The sequence below is a fragment of the Aotus nancymaae genome, unplaced genomic scaffold (assembly GCF_030222135.1).
Source record: "Aotus nancymaae isolate 86718 unplaced genomic scaffold, 86718_ANA_hifiasm-v0.15.2.pri h1tg000007l, whole genome shotgun sequence".
NCBI lineage: Eukaryota > Metazoa > Chordata > Mammalia > Primates > Aotidae > Aotus > Aotus nancymaae.
In genome coordinates this window covers 1,983,807-2,000,076 of record NW_026988418.1, presented here as the reverse complement: position 1 = coordinate 2,000,076, position 16,270 = coordinate 1,983,807, and the positions used below count along the sequence as shown (strand labels likewise).

General features: G+C 37.2%; 2 protein-coding genes across 2 annotated transcripts in view; one reads left to right on the top strand and one right to left on the bottom strand.

Annotated features, from left to right (window-relative positions):
- Positions 1 to 16,270, bottom strand: part of LOC135273279 (neuroblastoma breakpoint family member 11-like) — a gene marked incomplete at its 3' end in the record, with an annotated part of 138,835 nt that overhangs the window by 47,859 nt on the left and 74,706 nt on the right. The window lies entirely within an intron of this gene.
- Positions 1 to 16,270, top strand: part of LOC135272311 (uncharacterized) — a 107,811-nt gene that overhangs the window by 38,095 nt on the left and 53,446 nt on the right. The window contains exons 9-10 of the mRNA XM_064370763.1: positions 12,449 to 12,502; positions 13,586 to 13,630. Coding sequence (XP_064226833.1) covers positions 12,449 to 12,502; positions 13,586 to 13,630 — 99 coding nt within the window. The remainder of the gene's footprint in view (positions 1 to 12,448; positions 12,503 to 13,585; positions 13,631 to 16,270) is intronic.

Here is a 16,270-nt window from a genome sequence, read left to right as displayed (position 1 = left end):
AAACAGAGGAATAATTTATTTGTTGCTATAAAGGTTTGTGTTTTTACTTTGGGTATGGAAATAGGGATGCTAAAAGAGGCTGTTATTGGCTCTTTCATAGCAGACCTGGTAAGTTTTTAGAGAAAGCTAACTATTTGTAGGATTATGTTACATTATATATGGAAATAGTTCTGCACTGAATTAATATCATATGTCATGTATTTATCTGTATATAGGTAAGCTAACTTGGTAAGAGGAAGATGTGTAACTCTACACAGTTTACTAAGATTACTTTGACCTAGTCCTGAAGATTTATATTCTATATAATATACCAAGATCGTACACACAGGTTTCTTATATAAGACCTTTATTCTCCAGATAGCATTTAGTCAGCTAAGAAATGTTTATTGAGTTTGTACAAGGGGCAGGGTACTGTGTTTAAGCAGTGACTCAAAAACAAGATTAAAACATGGTCTTCTGTTTGCTAGAAACTTGTAATTCTCTTGAAACATGAGCCCTCCATAAGTGAAAAGGTATAAAGCACAATAACCAGGCAACATAGGATAAGTGAGTAGGAAGGAGTTCAGAGGAGAGAATAATCTGTATGGTCATTTTTCTGAGAAAATAGAGAAAATAGGATTTTAGTCAGATTGGTTGGATTTGGCCAAGTAGAGCCAAGGGATGAGAGATTCTGTGCAAGTGGTACAAAATGAACACTGGAATGGAGAGCAGAAGTAAACCTACCTAACTTAAAAAAAAGGGGGGGGGGTAGGAAGCAGATTATTACAGATGTTAAATAGAAAATTAAAGAGTTTAAATAAGAACAAGTATATAACATGAAATATACCCTCTTAGTAAATTTGTTTTACTCATTTGTTCATCGTAAAACTTCAAATGTATGCACATTGTTGTACAACAGATCAGTGGAAATTTTTCATTTTCCATGACTGAAATTCCATACTCATTGACCAGCAGCTTCCCACTGGCCTCCTCCCCAGAGCCCTTGGCAATTAGCATCCTACTTTGTGCTTCTATGAGTTTAGCTACTTTACATACCACATATAGTTGGACTTATGCAGTTTTTCTTTTGTGGCTGGTTTATTTGACTTATTTCACATAATGTCATCAAGGTTCATCCATCTTGTAACATATGACAGGATTTCCTTCTTTTTATGGCTGAATAATATTCCATTGTTCATATATTACCAGATTTTCTTTACTTATTCATCTGTCAGTGAATATTTGGGTTGTTGACACCTCTTGGCTATTGTGAATAAAGCACAGGAATACAAATACCCTGTTTATATCAACAGGATATAAATATCGTTTTTAGCCTGTTTATGTTGATGTAAGCAGGATTTTTGCACTCCTGTAAGATACTGTTTTCAGTTGCTTTGATGAATATTCCAAAGTCTTTTCTCCAATTTTTAGCCCAGTAATTTTGTTTTTGCTATTTGAGTTATGAGTGCTTTATAAATTTTTAATATTAACCCCATTTCAGATTCATGATTTGCATTTATTGTTTCCCATTACATAGGTTAAACTTTTCACTCTGTTGCTTGTTTCTCTAGCTGTGCAGAAGCTTTTTAGTTTAATTAAGTCTCATCTGTTTATTTTTCTTTTTGTTGCATTTGCTTTCGGGTTCTTGTTCATGATTTCCTTGCCTAAGCCAATGTCTAGAAAATTTTTTTCCCAGTGTTATCTTGTATAATATTATAGTTTCAGATCTTAGATTTGCGTGTTTAATTCCTATTGAGGTGATTTTTTGTGGAAGGTGAGAAATGAGGATCCAGCTTTATTCTTCCACATGTGGCTTGCAGTTATCCCAGTATCATTTGTTATATAGGATGTCCTTTCTTTCCCCACTTTATGTTTTTGTTTGCCTTGTTGAAGATCAGTTGGCTGTGAATATTTGGCTTTATTTCTGGGTTCTTTTTTCTGGTCCATTCGTCTACTTGCCTATTTTTTTATACCAGTACCATGTTGTTTTGGTAACTATAACCCTGTAGTATAGTTTGAAGTCAGGTAATGTGATGGTCCAGATTTATTCTTTTTGCTTAGTCTTGCTTTCGCTATGCAGGGTCTTTTTTGGTAACATATGAATTTTAGTATTGTGTTTTCTAGTTATGTGAAGAATAATAATGATATTTTAATGGGAATTGCATGAATTTGTAGATTGCTTTTGGCAGTGGTAATTTTCACAGTATTGATTTTGCCCATTTATGAGCATAGGATATGTTTCCATTTGTTTATGTCATCTGTGATTTCTTTCAGCAGTGTTTCGTGGTTTTCTTTGTAGAGATCTTTTACCTTCTTGGTTAGGGATATCCCTAAGTATTTTTTTTTTTTTTTTTTTTTTTCAGCTATTGTAAAAGGGGTTGAGTTCCTGATTTTGATTCTCATCTTGGTCGTTATTGGTGTATAGCAATGCTACTGATTTGTCTGTGTTTATTTTGTATCCTGAAACTGCTGAATTCATTATCAGAGCTAGGAGTATTTGGGATGAATCTTTAGGATTTTATAGGCATATGATCATATCATCAGCAAACAGCAATGGTTTGACTTCCACTTTACCGATTTGGATGCCCTTTATTTCTTTCTCTTGTCTGATTGCTCTGGCTAGGACTTCCAGTACAATGTTGAATAGCAGTGGCAAAAGTCAGCATCCTTGTCTTGTTCCAGTTCTCAGCGGGAACGCTTTTAACTTTTCCCCATTCAACATAATGTTGGCTGTGGGTTTGTCATAGATTTTATTATCTTGAGGTATGTTCCTTCTATGCCAATTTTGCTGAGGGTTTTAATCCTAAAAGGATGCTGAATTTTGTCAAATGCTTTTTTGCAACTATTGAAATGATTATATGATTTTTGTTTTAATTCTGTTTATGCACTGTATCACATTTATTGACTTGCATATGTTAAACCATCCCTGCATCCCTATTATGAAACCCACTTGATCATTGTGTATTATCTTTTTGATAAGCTGTTAGATGTGGTTAGCTAGTATTTTGTTGAGGATTTTTGCATCTGTGTTCTTCAGGGATATTGTTCTATAATTTTCCTTCTTTGTTACGACCTTTCTTGGTTTTGGTATTAAGATGACACTGGCTTCATAGAATGATTTAGGGAGGATTCCCTCTTTCTCTGTCTTTTGGAATACTGTCAATAGGATTGATACCAATTCTTCTTTGAATGTCTGTGAATCTCTCTGGTCCTGGCCTTTTTTTACTGGCAGTTTTTAAATTACCATTTCTATCTCTCTGTTTTTTATTGGTCTGTTCAGAGTTTCCGTTTCTTCCTGGTTTAATCTAGGAGGGTTGTATATTTCCAGGAATTTATGCATCTCCTCTAGGTTTTCTAGTTTGCGTGCATAAAGGCGTTCATAGTAGTGTAACCAGGGGACGGGAGCAGGGCTGCAGAGATCCTAAACATGCTCACTGTTTCCCGATCGGATGTGATTTCCCAGATCCTTGGGCCTCACTCACCCAAGAATGGGAGAGGGCCCTCATGGCGTGGTGAGCTCATTCAAGTAAATATTGGACCCAAAGAGCTTTGCAGAAAAGCAATTTATTAGGCAGAGAGAGAGAAAGAGAAATAGGGAGAGAGAGAGTGCGAGCTCCCACGCTGTTGTAGGAGGGGATCGCAGAGAGGGAAATCCGTATAGGTAAGGGAGTAGGGGGAATTTAACCCAGGAGTTACTCCCACCCCATTCAAGTTCTCTTCCAGTGAGAGGAGCTTTTCCAAACTTCCTCTGGAGTGATTGATCTTTGACTCTGATGCTAGATTGGTTGCCTGGCTTGCAATAGAGCTCCTCCTTCCAAGGCTTTTGGTGGTCTTTTTAAACAAAGGAAGCTTACCTGGGCTATCTACATTGGCAGGAAAGTTAGACAAAGAACTCTAGGCTCCCAGATGGAGGGGGGTGGATAGAAGTATGGTGCTGGGAAGTTCTTACCTTTGAAACCACACCACTTGTGGACCCCAGAAGAGAAGTTAAGATAGTCCCTCAGTAGCCTTGAATGATCTTTTGTATTTCTGTGATATCAGTTGTAATATCTCCCATTTCATTTCTAATTGACCTTGTTTGAATCTTCTCTTCTTTTTTTTGTTAATCTCACTAATCACCTATCAATTTTATCTTTCAAAGAACCAGCTTTTTGTTTAATTTATCTTTTGTATTTTTTTGTTTCGATTTAATTTAGTTCTGCGCTGATATTTATTATTTCTTTTATTCTGCTGGGTTTGGGTTTGGTTTGTTCTTGTTTCTCTACTTCCTTGAGGTGTGATCTTAAATCGTCTATTTGTGCTCTTTCAGACTTTTTGATGTAGGCATTTAATGCTGTGAGCTTTCCTCTTGCTACTGCTTTTGGTGTATCCCAGAGATTTTCATAGGTTGTGTCACTATTATCATTCAGTTCAAATACATTTTTAATTTCCATGTTGGTTTCATTGTTAACTCAGAGATCATTCAGGAGCAGATGAATCAATTTTCATGTATTTACATGGTTTTGAGGGTTCCTTTTGGAGGTAATTTCCAATTTTATTCCACTGTAGTCTGAGAGGGTACTTGATATAATTTCTTTTTTCTTAAATTTATTGAGACTTACTTTGTGACTTCTCGTATGATCTATCTTGGAGAATGTTCTGTAGCTGGTATAAAGAATGTATATTTGGCAGTTGTGCGGTAGAATGTTCTGTAAACATCTTCTAAGTTCATTTGTTCTAGAGTATAGATTCAGTTCATTGTTTCTTTGTTGACTTTCTGTTTTGATGACTTGCCTAGTGCTGTCAGTGGAGTATTGACATCCCCCACTATTATTGTGTCACTATCTATCGCATTTCTTAGGTCTAGTAATGGTTATATAACTTTAGGAGCTCCAGTGTTAGATGCATATGTATTTAGGATTGTAACATTTCTCTGTTGGACTGATCCTTTTATCATTATATAATGTCCCTCTTTGTCTTTTTTTAAACTGTTGTTGACTTAAAGGCTGTTTTGTCTGATATAAGAATAGCTACTCCTGCTCACTTTTGGTTTCCATTTGCATGAAATACCTTCTTCCACCCCTTTACCTTAAGTTTATTTGAGTTCTTATGTGTTAGGAAAGTCTCTTGAAGTCAGCAGATACTTAGTAGATGGATTTTGTTTTTCATTCTACCTTAAGTGGAACATTTAGGCTATTTACATTCAAGGTTAGTATTGAGATGTGAGGTACCATTTTATTCATTGTGCTAGCTGTTGCCTGAATACCTTGTTTTTTTTTATTATTATTATTGTGTTAGTCTTTTATAGGTCCTGTGAGATTTATGCTTTAAGGAGGTTCTATTTTGGTGTATTTTAAGGTTTGTTTCAAGATTTAGAACTCATTTTAGCAGTTCTTGTAGTGCTGACTTGGTAGTAGCAAATACTCTTCGCATGTTTGTCTGAAAACTACTTTATCTCTCCTTCATTTATGAAGCTTAATTTTGCTAGATACAGAGTTCTTGATTGGTCATTATTTCGTTTGCAGAGGCTAAAGATAGGACCCCAATCCCTTCTGGCTTGTAGGATTTCTGCTGAGAAATCTGCTGTAAATCTGATATGTTTTCCTTTTTAGCTACCTGATGCTTTTGCCTCACAGCTCTTATGATTCTTTCCTTCATCTTGACATTAGATAACCTGATGACTATGTGCCTAGGTGATGATCTTTTTGTGATCAATTTCCCAGGTGTTCCTTGATCTTCTTATATTTGGATGTCTATATCTCTAGCAAGACCAGGGAGGTTTTCCTCGATTATTCCCTCAGATAAGTTTTCCGAAGTTTTAGATTTCTCTTCTTCCTTCAGAACACCAATTATTCTTAGGTTTGGCCATTTAACATCATCTCAAATTTTGTGAAGGCTTTGTTCTTTTGTGTTGTTCTGTTCTTTTATCTTTGTCTTTGTCTGATTGAGTTAACTAGGAAGCCCTGGGCTCTGAAATTCTTTATTCTACCTGCCCTAGTCTACTCTTGACACTTTCCAGTGCATTGTGTATTTCTGAGTTTGTCTTTCATTTCCAGAGGTTGTGATTGTATTTTTATGATATCCATTTCTCTGGAGAATTTTTCATCTATAGCCTATATTGTTTGTTTTTTTAAATTTCTTTAAGTTGGTTTTCACCTTTCTCTGATATCCCCTTGAGTAGCTTAATAATCAACCTTCTGAATTCTTTATCTGGCAATTCAGAGATTTCTTCTTGGTTTTGATCTATTGCTGGGGAGCTAATGTGGTCTTTGGAGGTGTAATAGAAACTTGTTTTGTCATATTACCAAAATTACTTTTCTGGTTCCTTCTCATTTGGATAGCCTGTTTCAGTGGAAAGATCTGGAACTCAAGGGCTGCTGTTCAGATTATTTTGTCCTACAGGGTGATCCCTTGATGTGGTGCTCTCCCATTTCTTCTAGGAATGGGGCTTCCTGAGAGCTGGACTGCAGTACTTGTTATTGCTCTTCTGGGTTTGACCACCCAGCAGGGCTACCAGGCTTCAGCCTGGTGCTGGAGATTGTCTGCAAAGTGTCCTGTAATTTGATCCATCTTCAGGTCTTCCAGCTGTCGATACCAGCACCTGCTCTGGTGGAGGTGGCAGGGAGTGAAGTAGATTGCAAGAGTCCTTGTTTGTAGATATGTTTAGCATGCTGGCTTTCTCAAATGCTGGTTACGCTAGCAGTGAAGTTGTCATATGGACAGACTCAGGACCTCTGGTTAGCCAAACTGTTGCAGTCAATGGAATTAGCTGTTGTTTTCTTCTTCCTTGAAGTAGGATTATTTTGTTATGAGTTGCCATAATATCCTGAGTTGGTTGGCCTCCAGCCAGGAGGTAGAGCTTTCAAGAGAGCACCAGCTGCGGTAGTAGAAGGGGATATAAGCTTGCCCTAAGTTGGCCAGAATAAGTATTTGGATTTCTCAGGTGATGGGCAAGGCCATAAAGCTCCTAAGAGTTTATGTCTTCTGTGTTTGGCTACTAGGGTGGGTAGAGAAGTACCATCAGGTGGGAGCAGGTTAGGGTGGTCAGACTGTCCTTGGGCAGGGCTTGCCCCACCCATTGAGGGGGTTAGTTCTTGGGGCATTGGGGTTATGTTCCATAGGGTATTTTGTTCCATAATAACCTCTGTCATCAGGGAAGTAAGAGAAAGCCGGTAGCATTAGGCCTTACCCAGCTCCCGTGCAGTTAAGGAGGCCGGTTTTGCTCCTGACAATGTGTCCCACTAACACCACTGAGTTTGTCTCCTGGTACCCTGTGCTCAGCATTCAGACCTTGCCCCAGGCTGTAAGCTTCCCTGCTGAGAAAGCAAGCAAGGAATTCAGGCCTCGCCCCTCCCTGACTTCCTACACTCTTGGCCATGGCTCTTGCACTATTCTCTGCAGCAGTTCCCGTTCACCCTCAGATTCTGCTCAAGAGAGTTTGCAGGCAGTCAAAATTATTACAAAGTTCGGCTGGAATCTTTTTTCAACCTGTGACTCCTCCCAGATTCTGCTGGCTGCCTTCCCTGGGGGACCTAGTGAGATATAGTCAGAGATGGCTTCCCTTGGCTTGAGCTGGAGAATGGGAGTGCCTACAACACTCGTCCTGCTGCTACTTCTACTTTTATATTTCATGCTAAATCAGTTTTAGTTCTAGGTAAAGTTAAATCCTTCTCCTGTAATCTGGATTTTCAGGGTCTCCAGTGAAGATATGTGTCTGGAGGCAGGTGTTCCCCCATACACACTTTGGGAACTCACGGTTTTTTGCCTGTCTTACAGAATTTGCTGCATCATGCCATTTCTTTCAAAGGATCTATGAAATCTTTAAGTTTTCCTGGTACTTTGCTGTAGTGGTTCTTGGAGCAAAAGTCCATTGTGTGAGTCTCCACACGCTCTTCTGTCTGTCCAAGTGGAAGCCCCTTCCCTACTACCATTCCCAGTCTCTGCTAACCACCATTCGATTTATTCTCTACTTCCATGAGATGGATGGTTTTCTAGCTTCCACATATGAATTGGAACATGCAACATTTGTCTTTCTGCATCTGGCTTATTTCACTTAATATAATATCCTCCCATTCTATCCCTGTTGTGGCAAATACAGAATTTCATCCTTCTTATGGTGGAATAATATTACATTGTGTATAATACACAACATTTTCTTTACCCAGTCATCTGTTGGTGGATACTTAGGTTGATTCTGTATCTTAGCTATTGTAAGTAGTGCTTCAATAAACATAAGAACACAGATTATCTCTTTGATATACGGATTTTTTTTCTTTTGGATATATACTCAGCAGTGGGATTGCTAAATTATATGGTAGTTCTATTTTTACTTTCTTGAGGAAACTCCATACTTTTTTCATATTAGCTATATTGATTTACATTCCCACCAGTAAATACAAGCATCACCCTTTCTCTGCATCCTCACCAGCATTTGTTATTTTCTGTCTTTTTAATAATGATCTTTCTAACTGGGATAAGATGATATCTCATTTTGGCTTTGATTTGCATTTCCCTGATAACTAGTGATGTTTAACATCTTTTCATTTATTTATTGGCCATTTGTATGTCTCCCTTTGAGAAATGTCTACTAATTAATGTCTTATATAAATGGAGAAAGGAAACGGGTATTTATTAAGTCCCTGTTACATTCTAGGTATCATTTTATTTATTCCCACAGCAAACTTGTGATGCTGATGGTAATGTGATTCTAGAGATTAAGAAATAGCTTACATCTCTAGTAAACTGCAGAACTGGAATTCAAATCCACATTCAATTTCCAGTTCTGCACATTTTAACTTTTTTAAAATTTGTGTTTAACATATGATAAATATGAAACATGTGCACAGCTTAAACAGTGATGATTAAAAAAACCATATTAAGGATATTAAATAGAACATTGGAAGCCCCTTGTGTATCCCTCTCTAATTGTGTCTACCTCCTTTCTCCCTGTATTTAGAGGTAACCATTCTCTTGTTTTTGCCATTCTTTTATCATCTATGTATATTCCTATAATATCTGGTTTTTTGCGTGTTTTGGAAATTCATGTAAATGGAATTCTACTATACATATTATTTAGTGACCTTCTTCTTCCATTCAGTTTTGTCTTTTCATCTTAATCCAGGTTGATACATATAATTATAGGTTTATAGTATAACCCAGTATATAGCTATACTATAATTTTTTAATGGATACTACTGCTGATAAACACTTATGGCCTTTCTTGTGGTTGGTTTGCACAAATGCTCCAGGTGCACCCAGAGACTATGTAAATTCCCATTTGGGGATTCAGTATTCTATAGATGACTGTTAGATCAAGTTTTTTAATATAAGTGTTTAAGTTTTCTCTATTCTTGTGGTCTTCATCTGCTTGACTTATGGAGAAAAATATCTCAAAAATTTCCCTTTCTAATAGTGGATTTTCCCATCTCTATTTTCATATTCATCCATTTTCACTTTTTATACTTGGAGTTTATGTTATTAGATGCATAAAAATTGATGGTTTTTATCTCCTCTTGATGACTATAGCCTTTAATCATTAGTTGCACATTTAAATAATGTAGTTTACTTTAAAGTCTACTAGATGTAATGATAATGTAATTATATCACCTCTTTTGGGCTGGGAAATGCCTTACATATTTTATGTTTTAGGTGTGTTTCTTGTAAATGGCATATAACTAGATTTTTTTTCTCTTAACTCAGCTTTTATTTTTCCCTTAAGATTATAATTTGGTTTTGAAAGAAGAGAGAAAATGTAACCTAGGTTTGCCTGTTTCACTGAAAGGATTATTTCTGGTTCTGGATAAGTGGTTCCATCGCCTGAGTAAATAGCTTCAGTGAGAGAGTTAGGGGGACCTCATTCTCTTTAACCAATCAGCCCTCTGCGGGATATACTCTGGATATGGAGCTGAGCCTATTTCTCACATGCACACTCTAATCTTAATATTATATGTTCTTAGAGCCTTTTGAGCCCCAGGAGTTGTTTATAATTTTTTGTTGTATGCTTATTTTTATCTACAAATTTGTATTAGCCTATCATAACTCAATAAAAAAAATTTTCACATGTTAAAAATATTCTAATCCTCCCAGAAAGGATTTTGCTCCTTTTTCTAAATTCTTATTTATGCTTTGCATATACCTCTACTTCTATTACAGCTCTTAATGTAATAATTTTTATTTTAAAGGATCATCTCCCATAATAAATTATGAATTCATTGGAAACAAGGACTCTGTCTTACTTATAATTGCATATTTAGGGCTTAATATTGTGCTGTTAATTGAGCCTTATACATAGTAGAAAGTAATAAAACGTCAGATGAAAAATGAACAAACAGATGAATTAAGTGATTAAACACTAGCTGACAGGTGGTAGAATTCAAATATCACAACATTCAAATCCTGTACTTCCAGTCAGTGTAGACACTTAAAATCTTTCACTTTGAATTCTAAAAGAGCAGTTTCAGATATTGGAGGCAGTTTGAAATCATTGTATCAATCAGGATTATTTCAGTTGTAAGTGGTGGAAACCCAGCTTAAACAGGCTTAAATAAATATGTGAAAAGTTAGGGGATTCAATTACAACTGAATTCAGGACCCTAAACAATATCAGAAGAGCCCAGTCACTCCCAACTTTCTCCATTTGTTAATTTATTGATTTCATTCTCAGGCTGTCGCCTGGATGGTTTCTCACTCTTCAGTTTTACCTCATTCTTAATGCTATTCCCAGCAATGCCCCTAAAGTTCGAAATGTGATTCAGTTAGTCTGAGTTGGGTCCCTTACTCATTCTTGGACCAGTCATCTGTTCTGGAGGTGTACAATATATTGACTGACTTAGAGCCTGTCACATGTTCACAGTTACAGTCAGAGGTGGAGTCACCTCCCCTCATACAACATGGACTAAGGGTTAAGAGAATTTTTCCTTAATTTTTTCCTTGAGAGTGCTTTTGCCTGAAAAAGTGTTAATGTATGTTGGACTGGCGTAAGACACAATGTGTCCATTTCTGTAATCTAATCCATTTCTTACTTTTAATGCAGAAAGCTGCATTAAAAAGTTAGGATATTCCTTAAGTAATACAGTTTCTTGAATGGTGTTGTTTATGTAACAAGCTTGCAATAGTATATTATAGACTTTTAAACTGACTGAGAGTTGTTCATTTTTTTATTGTGTTAAAGTATAGAAAGTATAGAGCTAAATGTAACATGAAGGTGTAGCAGGAGCGGCCACAGGAAACAGATCTCTCAGACACCGAATACAGGAGGAAGGAGGGTTTATTTGGCCAGGAGCCTTGGGTGGTAATCTGTGCAAAACCCAGCTCCCCTAACAAAGGAAGGTTCTGCCTTTATATAGGCTTATACTTTAGAGGTTACACATGGAAGAATCTTAGGTTTATAGCTTAACATATGAAAAGGGTCTCAGTTTACAGTCTCGGGAATTACATATGAAAAGGGTTTCAGCTTACAATCTCAGGAATTACATATGAAAAGGTTTTGGTTTATAGTCTTAGAAATGAAAAGGGGAAGTTGATCTGAGATGCCTGGGTCTCCCTCTTCAAAGGAAAGATTCCCATGTAGTTTATCACTCTGCTGCATTTCAAAACAAGATCAAAGTCACCTGAGTAGATTTGCTCTTTGGTATAGTTATTTAAAAATTATGTAAGTACAGTTAAAAATTAGATAAAACTGCTTAATGGTTATAAAACAACTAAAAGCAATCATTCAAACTATAATTCTAAAAAGAGATTTAGAACTTTGCCAGCATCTTGCATAGTTAGGAGAACAGAACTTATGAAGAAAATGCTGCCATGTTGAATAGATGTCGTGTGGTGTTTTCTGATTTAGGACTTTTAAAATAGTTAAAGCATTTTCATTCAGAGAGCAATTGATTTTTTAACTATATTTATTTTGCTTAACAAAATACTTTCTTAGTCTTGAAATTCCTAGTCAAATTCACACTCACTTTCTTCTGCAAATTCTCCTTTTCTTTTTATCAGCTTGTATCGAAAAGGGAAATAAGTTAAGGAATATTTTTCAACTAATGAGTAATGAAGAACTAATGCATTCTTCAACTAAGATATAATGAGATCCAGACTCCACAGATCTCTTAATAGGTATTAAAATACTATTTGTTTCCTCCATCTGCTTTCAGACTTTGTGAATACTCTATTATATGTTTATTGTACTATTATCAGTTTAACAATTGGACCCATTGCTTTAATTTTAGAATTACTTTTTCTGAAAAGGTGTCTGGAGGTTGAAGAATAAAAGACTGAGCAGATTATTTGAATATTAACTTACCATTTAAAAATAAGTTTATCCTATGTTTTTAGATGCCCTGTAGTTTTCTGCTTGTCTATCTTGCCACCCATTTTGATAACCGCTCAATGAGAAATGAATGGTTTCCAAAAGTATTGTCCTTCTCCACATTAATGCTGATTGGTCAAAATGTCAGTTGATCTGAAATTTCTCTTGTGTGCTTTTATATTGCTTTTATAGGGACTTCTTGGAAATAGAGGGCCTCCTGGACCTCCTGGCCTCAAAGGAACTCAGGTATGGAAGAAGTGAATATCTAGTCAGCAAGGTTTCTAGTTCAAATTTTCCCTTTTTATTTATTGTAGGACTTTAGTTTTTGTTTAAACACCATCAGATATCCAATTACCACTTTATTTTCTTTTATTTATTTATTTATTTATTTAGACAGAATCTTGCTCACTTGCCCAGGTTAGAGTGCAGTGGTACAATCTTGGCTCACTGTAGCCTCGACCTCCTGGGCTCCAGCAATCCTCCTACCTCAGCCTCCCAAGTAGCTGCGACTACAGGTACACCACCATGCCTGGGTGTTTTTGTATTTTTTGTAAAGACATGGTCTTTTGACCCAGGCTGGTTGAAATTCTGGCCTCAAGCAATCCTCCCATCTAAGTATCCCAGAGTTCTGGGATAACAGGCATGAGCCACTGCACCCAGCCTTCAAATTAACAATTTTGCCAGTTATGGAATAGAATTTAGAATCATTTTACAGTGTTCTGAATTCATTGAATGATTTATGTCAGTGGTCTCCAGGTCTCCAGTGGAATGTCTGAAGAATCTGAACCCAGAATCTCACTCATATGTATTGGAATTTATATTTACTATTTGTGACTACTTTATATTTTTGCTCAATTCACAAATAAATTAAAATAAATTGTATTTTAATTTAATTGTGAACTGAACAAAATGTTTACCAAACAAATAATATATGCTATGTAATTCTAGGGAGATCTATTTGTATTGTTCAGAAAAAAAAACCTTTTTTTAAAGGTAAATCAGTATATTTAGTGAATATGTCTGTAAATGGAGTAAAAACACTTACTGCTTTTTTATTCTCTTAGAGAATTATGAATATATTTTTTCTATGTTCATCTTCAGTCTTTATCCACTCATATAGTTTTTGGTCCTTACAAGAATGCACCAGGTTCACACAAAAAAACTAAAGTGTTCTGGGGTGATAGAGTTCAAAGTACAAGAAAATAACAGCATTATTTTCATCACATCTCAGAATGAGCTTCACATTTTAGAATAAATAGAGAAAATAAGAGTTTACATTTTTAATACTTATTTTAGGCCATGATATGTTCTGATTTTTTTTTTTTTAAGGGAGAAGAAGGACCAATTGGACCCTTTGGGGAACTGGGGCCAAAAGTAAGTATCATATAAATAATTTTCCACAATTGTTTTTCTTGAAAACAGTTGTTCTATAAATGTTTTTAACATCATAACATTTTACATTATGGTGAAGAACAAAAATGAAAACAAACTGTAGTTATAAAATCCCCAAAATAAAATAGGCTAATGACTGGAAGTCTCAAAGACATTTTGAATGATGTTATGGCTACTACATAATTACTTGTTATTTCAGTGGTCTATGGACTTAGTAATTTCTGCAAATTATTTATAAATTTCTCAAAATGTAATAGGAAGGTAAATACTTTAGCCATTTTGGTAATATTCTGAGATTTTCTGTTTTCTAAATGTGTTAGTAAAATCATGAAAGGCTAATAAGATGCATTTTCTGTCAATGTTTTCATCAGATAATACCATGAGTGATATATGAATCATTTGTTTTCAAGTTCTAGAAATGAATTATTTAAACATTTTTGGCATGCATGACTAAAGTTTACCTTATCATGAAATAATTAAGGTGTATGTGTTACATTTAAGAGGCATTAGACTCACAAGAAATACATCTCATTTCTTTTCTTGACAACATCATAAAATACTGGTTCTTTTCTTTTTGAGACAGAGTCTCGCTCTGTCATCCAGGCTAGAGTGCAGTGGCACCAATCTCGTCTCATTGCAACCTCTGCCTCCCAGGTTCAAACAATTCTCTTCCTTCAGCCTCCTGAGTAGCTGGGATTACAGGCGTGCACTACCACACCCAATTAATTTTTATATTTTTAGTAGAGATGGGGTTTCACCATGTTGGCCAGGCTGGTCTTGAACTGCTGACCTCAGGTGATTCACCCACCTCGGCCTCCCAAAGTTCTGGGATTACAGGTGTGAAGCACCACGTGCGGCAAAAGTACTGGTTCTTAAAATGCTTTTACATTGAAAAAGATTGTAATTATTTATTTCACATCTTTACCTTACTAGCACATACATTGCTATTATCCCTTGGGAAAAAAAAGAGTTTTCATTTTATTTTTTGTGAGGAGAATTATGTAACAGAAAAACTTTATTTGAGCCCAATAAAATTGATCTTATTTAAAATTTACTTCCTTGGAAAACAGAGAACAGTATTCACCTCTGGTCTACTCAGTCTTAATGTGAATTATTATTGTTTTTGCTATTAATTGAATATAATTTTGGAGCCTAATATTGCTGTAAATATATGAATCATCTTTAATCCTGAAAACAACTCTGCAAGATATTGTTTCCATTTTTAGGTGTTAAAATAAGGTTTTAATATTACATGCTCAAGTATAACACTCTCAAAATCAATACACTATGATAGAATTTAAGTAGTATAAGAAGTTATGACCCTGTTACTGATACTCTGAATTGCTTGATTTCAAAGAGATTGAAAATGTGCTGATACCAGATTCCAGTGAGAGCTTTTCCATACTATAAATATGTATAACTCTATCTTAATATACTACACAGTGCTTGAAAGATTATCACTAAAGATAAAAGGAATGTCTCACTAAGGCTCTTACCAGCAGTGGAAATAAAAAAAGAAATGATTGGGGAGGGAGAGAAGGAGGTAGAGAGGCGTGGAGGCACCAGGGGAGGGAGCGCAGCTTGGTTGCTCCATAGTACGGCGGCTCATGAGGAAGAACCCTGAGTGGGCTCCAGGACAGACGGAGAGGCGGGTGGGGATGATTTGTGGGGCTGCGGCTCCTGCGTACCTCCCTGTGGCGCATGAGCGGCACTGATTTGTCCCTGGGGCAGCAGCGCAGACCCGCCTGGAGATGAGTTTTTGGCTCTTAAAAATAAAGCTTGAGGAGAGCGGCTGTGGGGCTGACCACAGAAAAAACGAGAGCGCCAGCACCTACTACTGTTCAGGGTTTCAACACCAAAATTGTCTCTGGTAGAATTTCCTACTTGCCTTGAAGAAGCAAGATGCTGCAATATGCACTGGCCATGGAGAGGACATCATGACAGGAAACTACATCTACAAAATGCTGAGTCAGGATTTTCTCTTGGTGCCCTATAGTAAGTGAGTGATTTGAGAACAAAGTAAAAATCTAGCATCCGGAGTAATTTGAAAGATGGCTGATTAGGAGGAACTCGGGATTGCAGCTCCGAGAGAAGGCGCAGAGGGTGAGTGGACGCCGCATTTCCAGACGGATTTTTACTGCCCACAGACCAGGAGATTCACAGGAGGAGGAGCCCCACGGGTCGCCAGCGCCGCTGGTCTGACCGGCGTGGCCGCTCGGCCTACGCCCTGGGGCAGGGGGTAGTGGCTCCTTGAGCAGAGTGAGAAAGACTGAGTCCCCTCTGAGCCAGCAAGGGGAGCTGAAGCAGGAAGTCAAGCCAGGAGATTCCTGGGCAAGGGCGCACCACGAATCTCAGAGCCGCTGCTTCGGCTGACGCAGCGGCTCACAGGGCAGCAGATTTTTACTGCCCACGGACCAGGATATTCACAGACGGAGGAGCTCCTCGGGTTGCCAGCGCCGCTGGTTGGACCGGAGCGGCTGCTCAGCCAACACTTGGGGCAGGGGGCAGCGGCTCCTTGTGCAGAGTGAACAAGACTGGGTCCCCTCTGGGCCAGCAAGGGGAGCTGAGGCAGGGAGTCAAGCCAAGAGATTCCCGGGCAAAGAGGGCGCCACGGGAAGCACG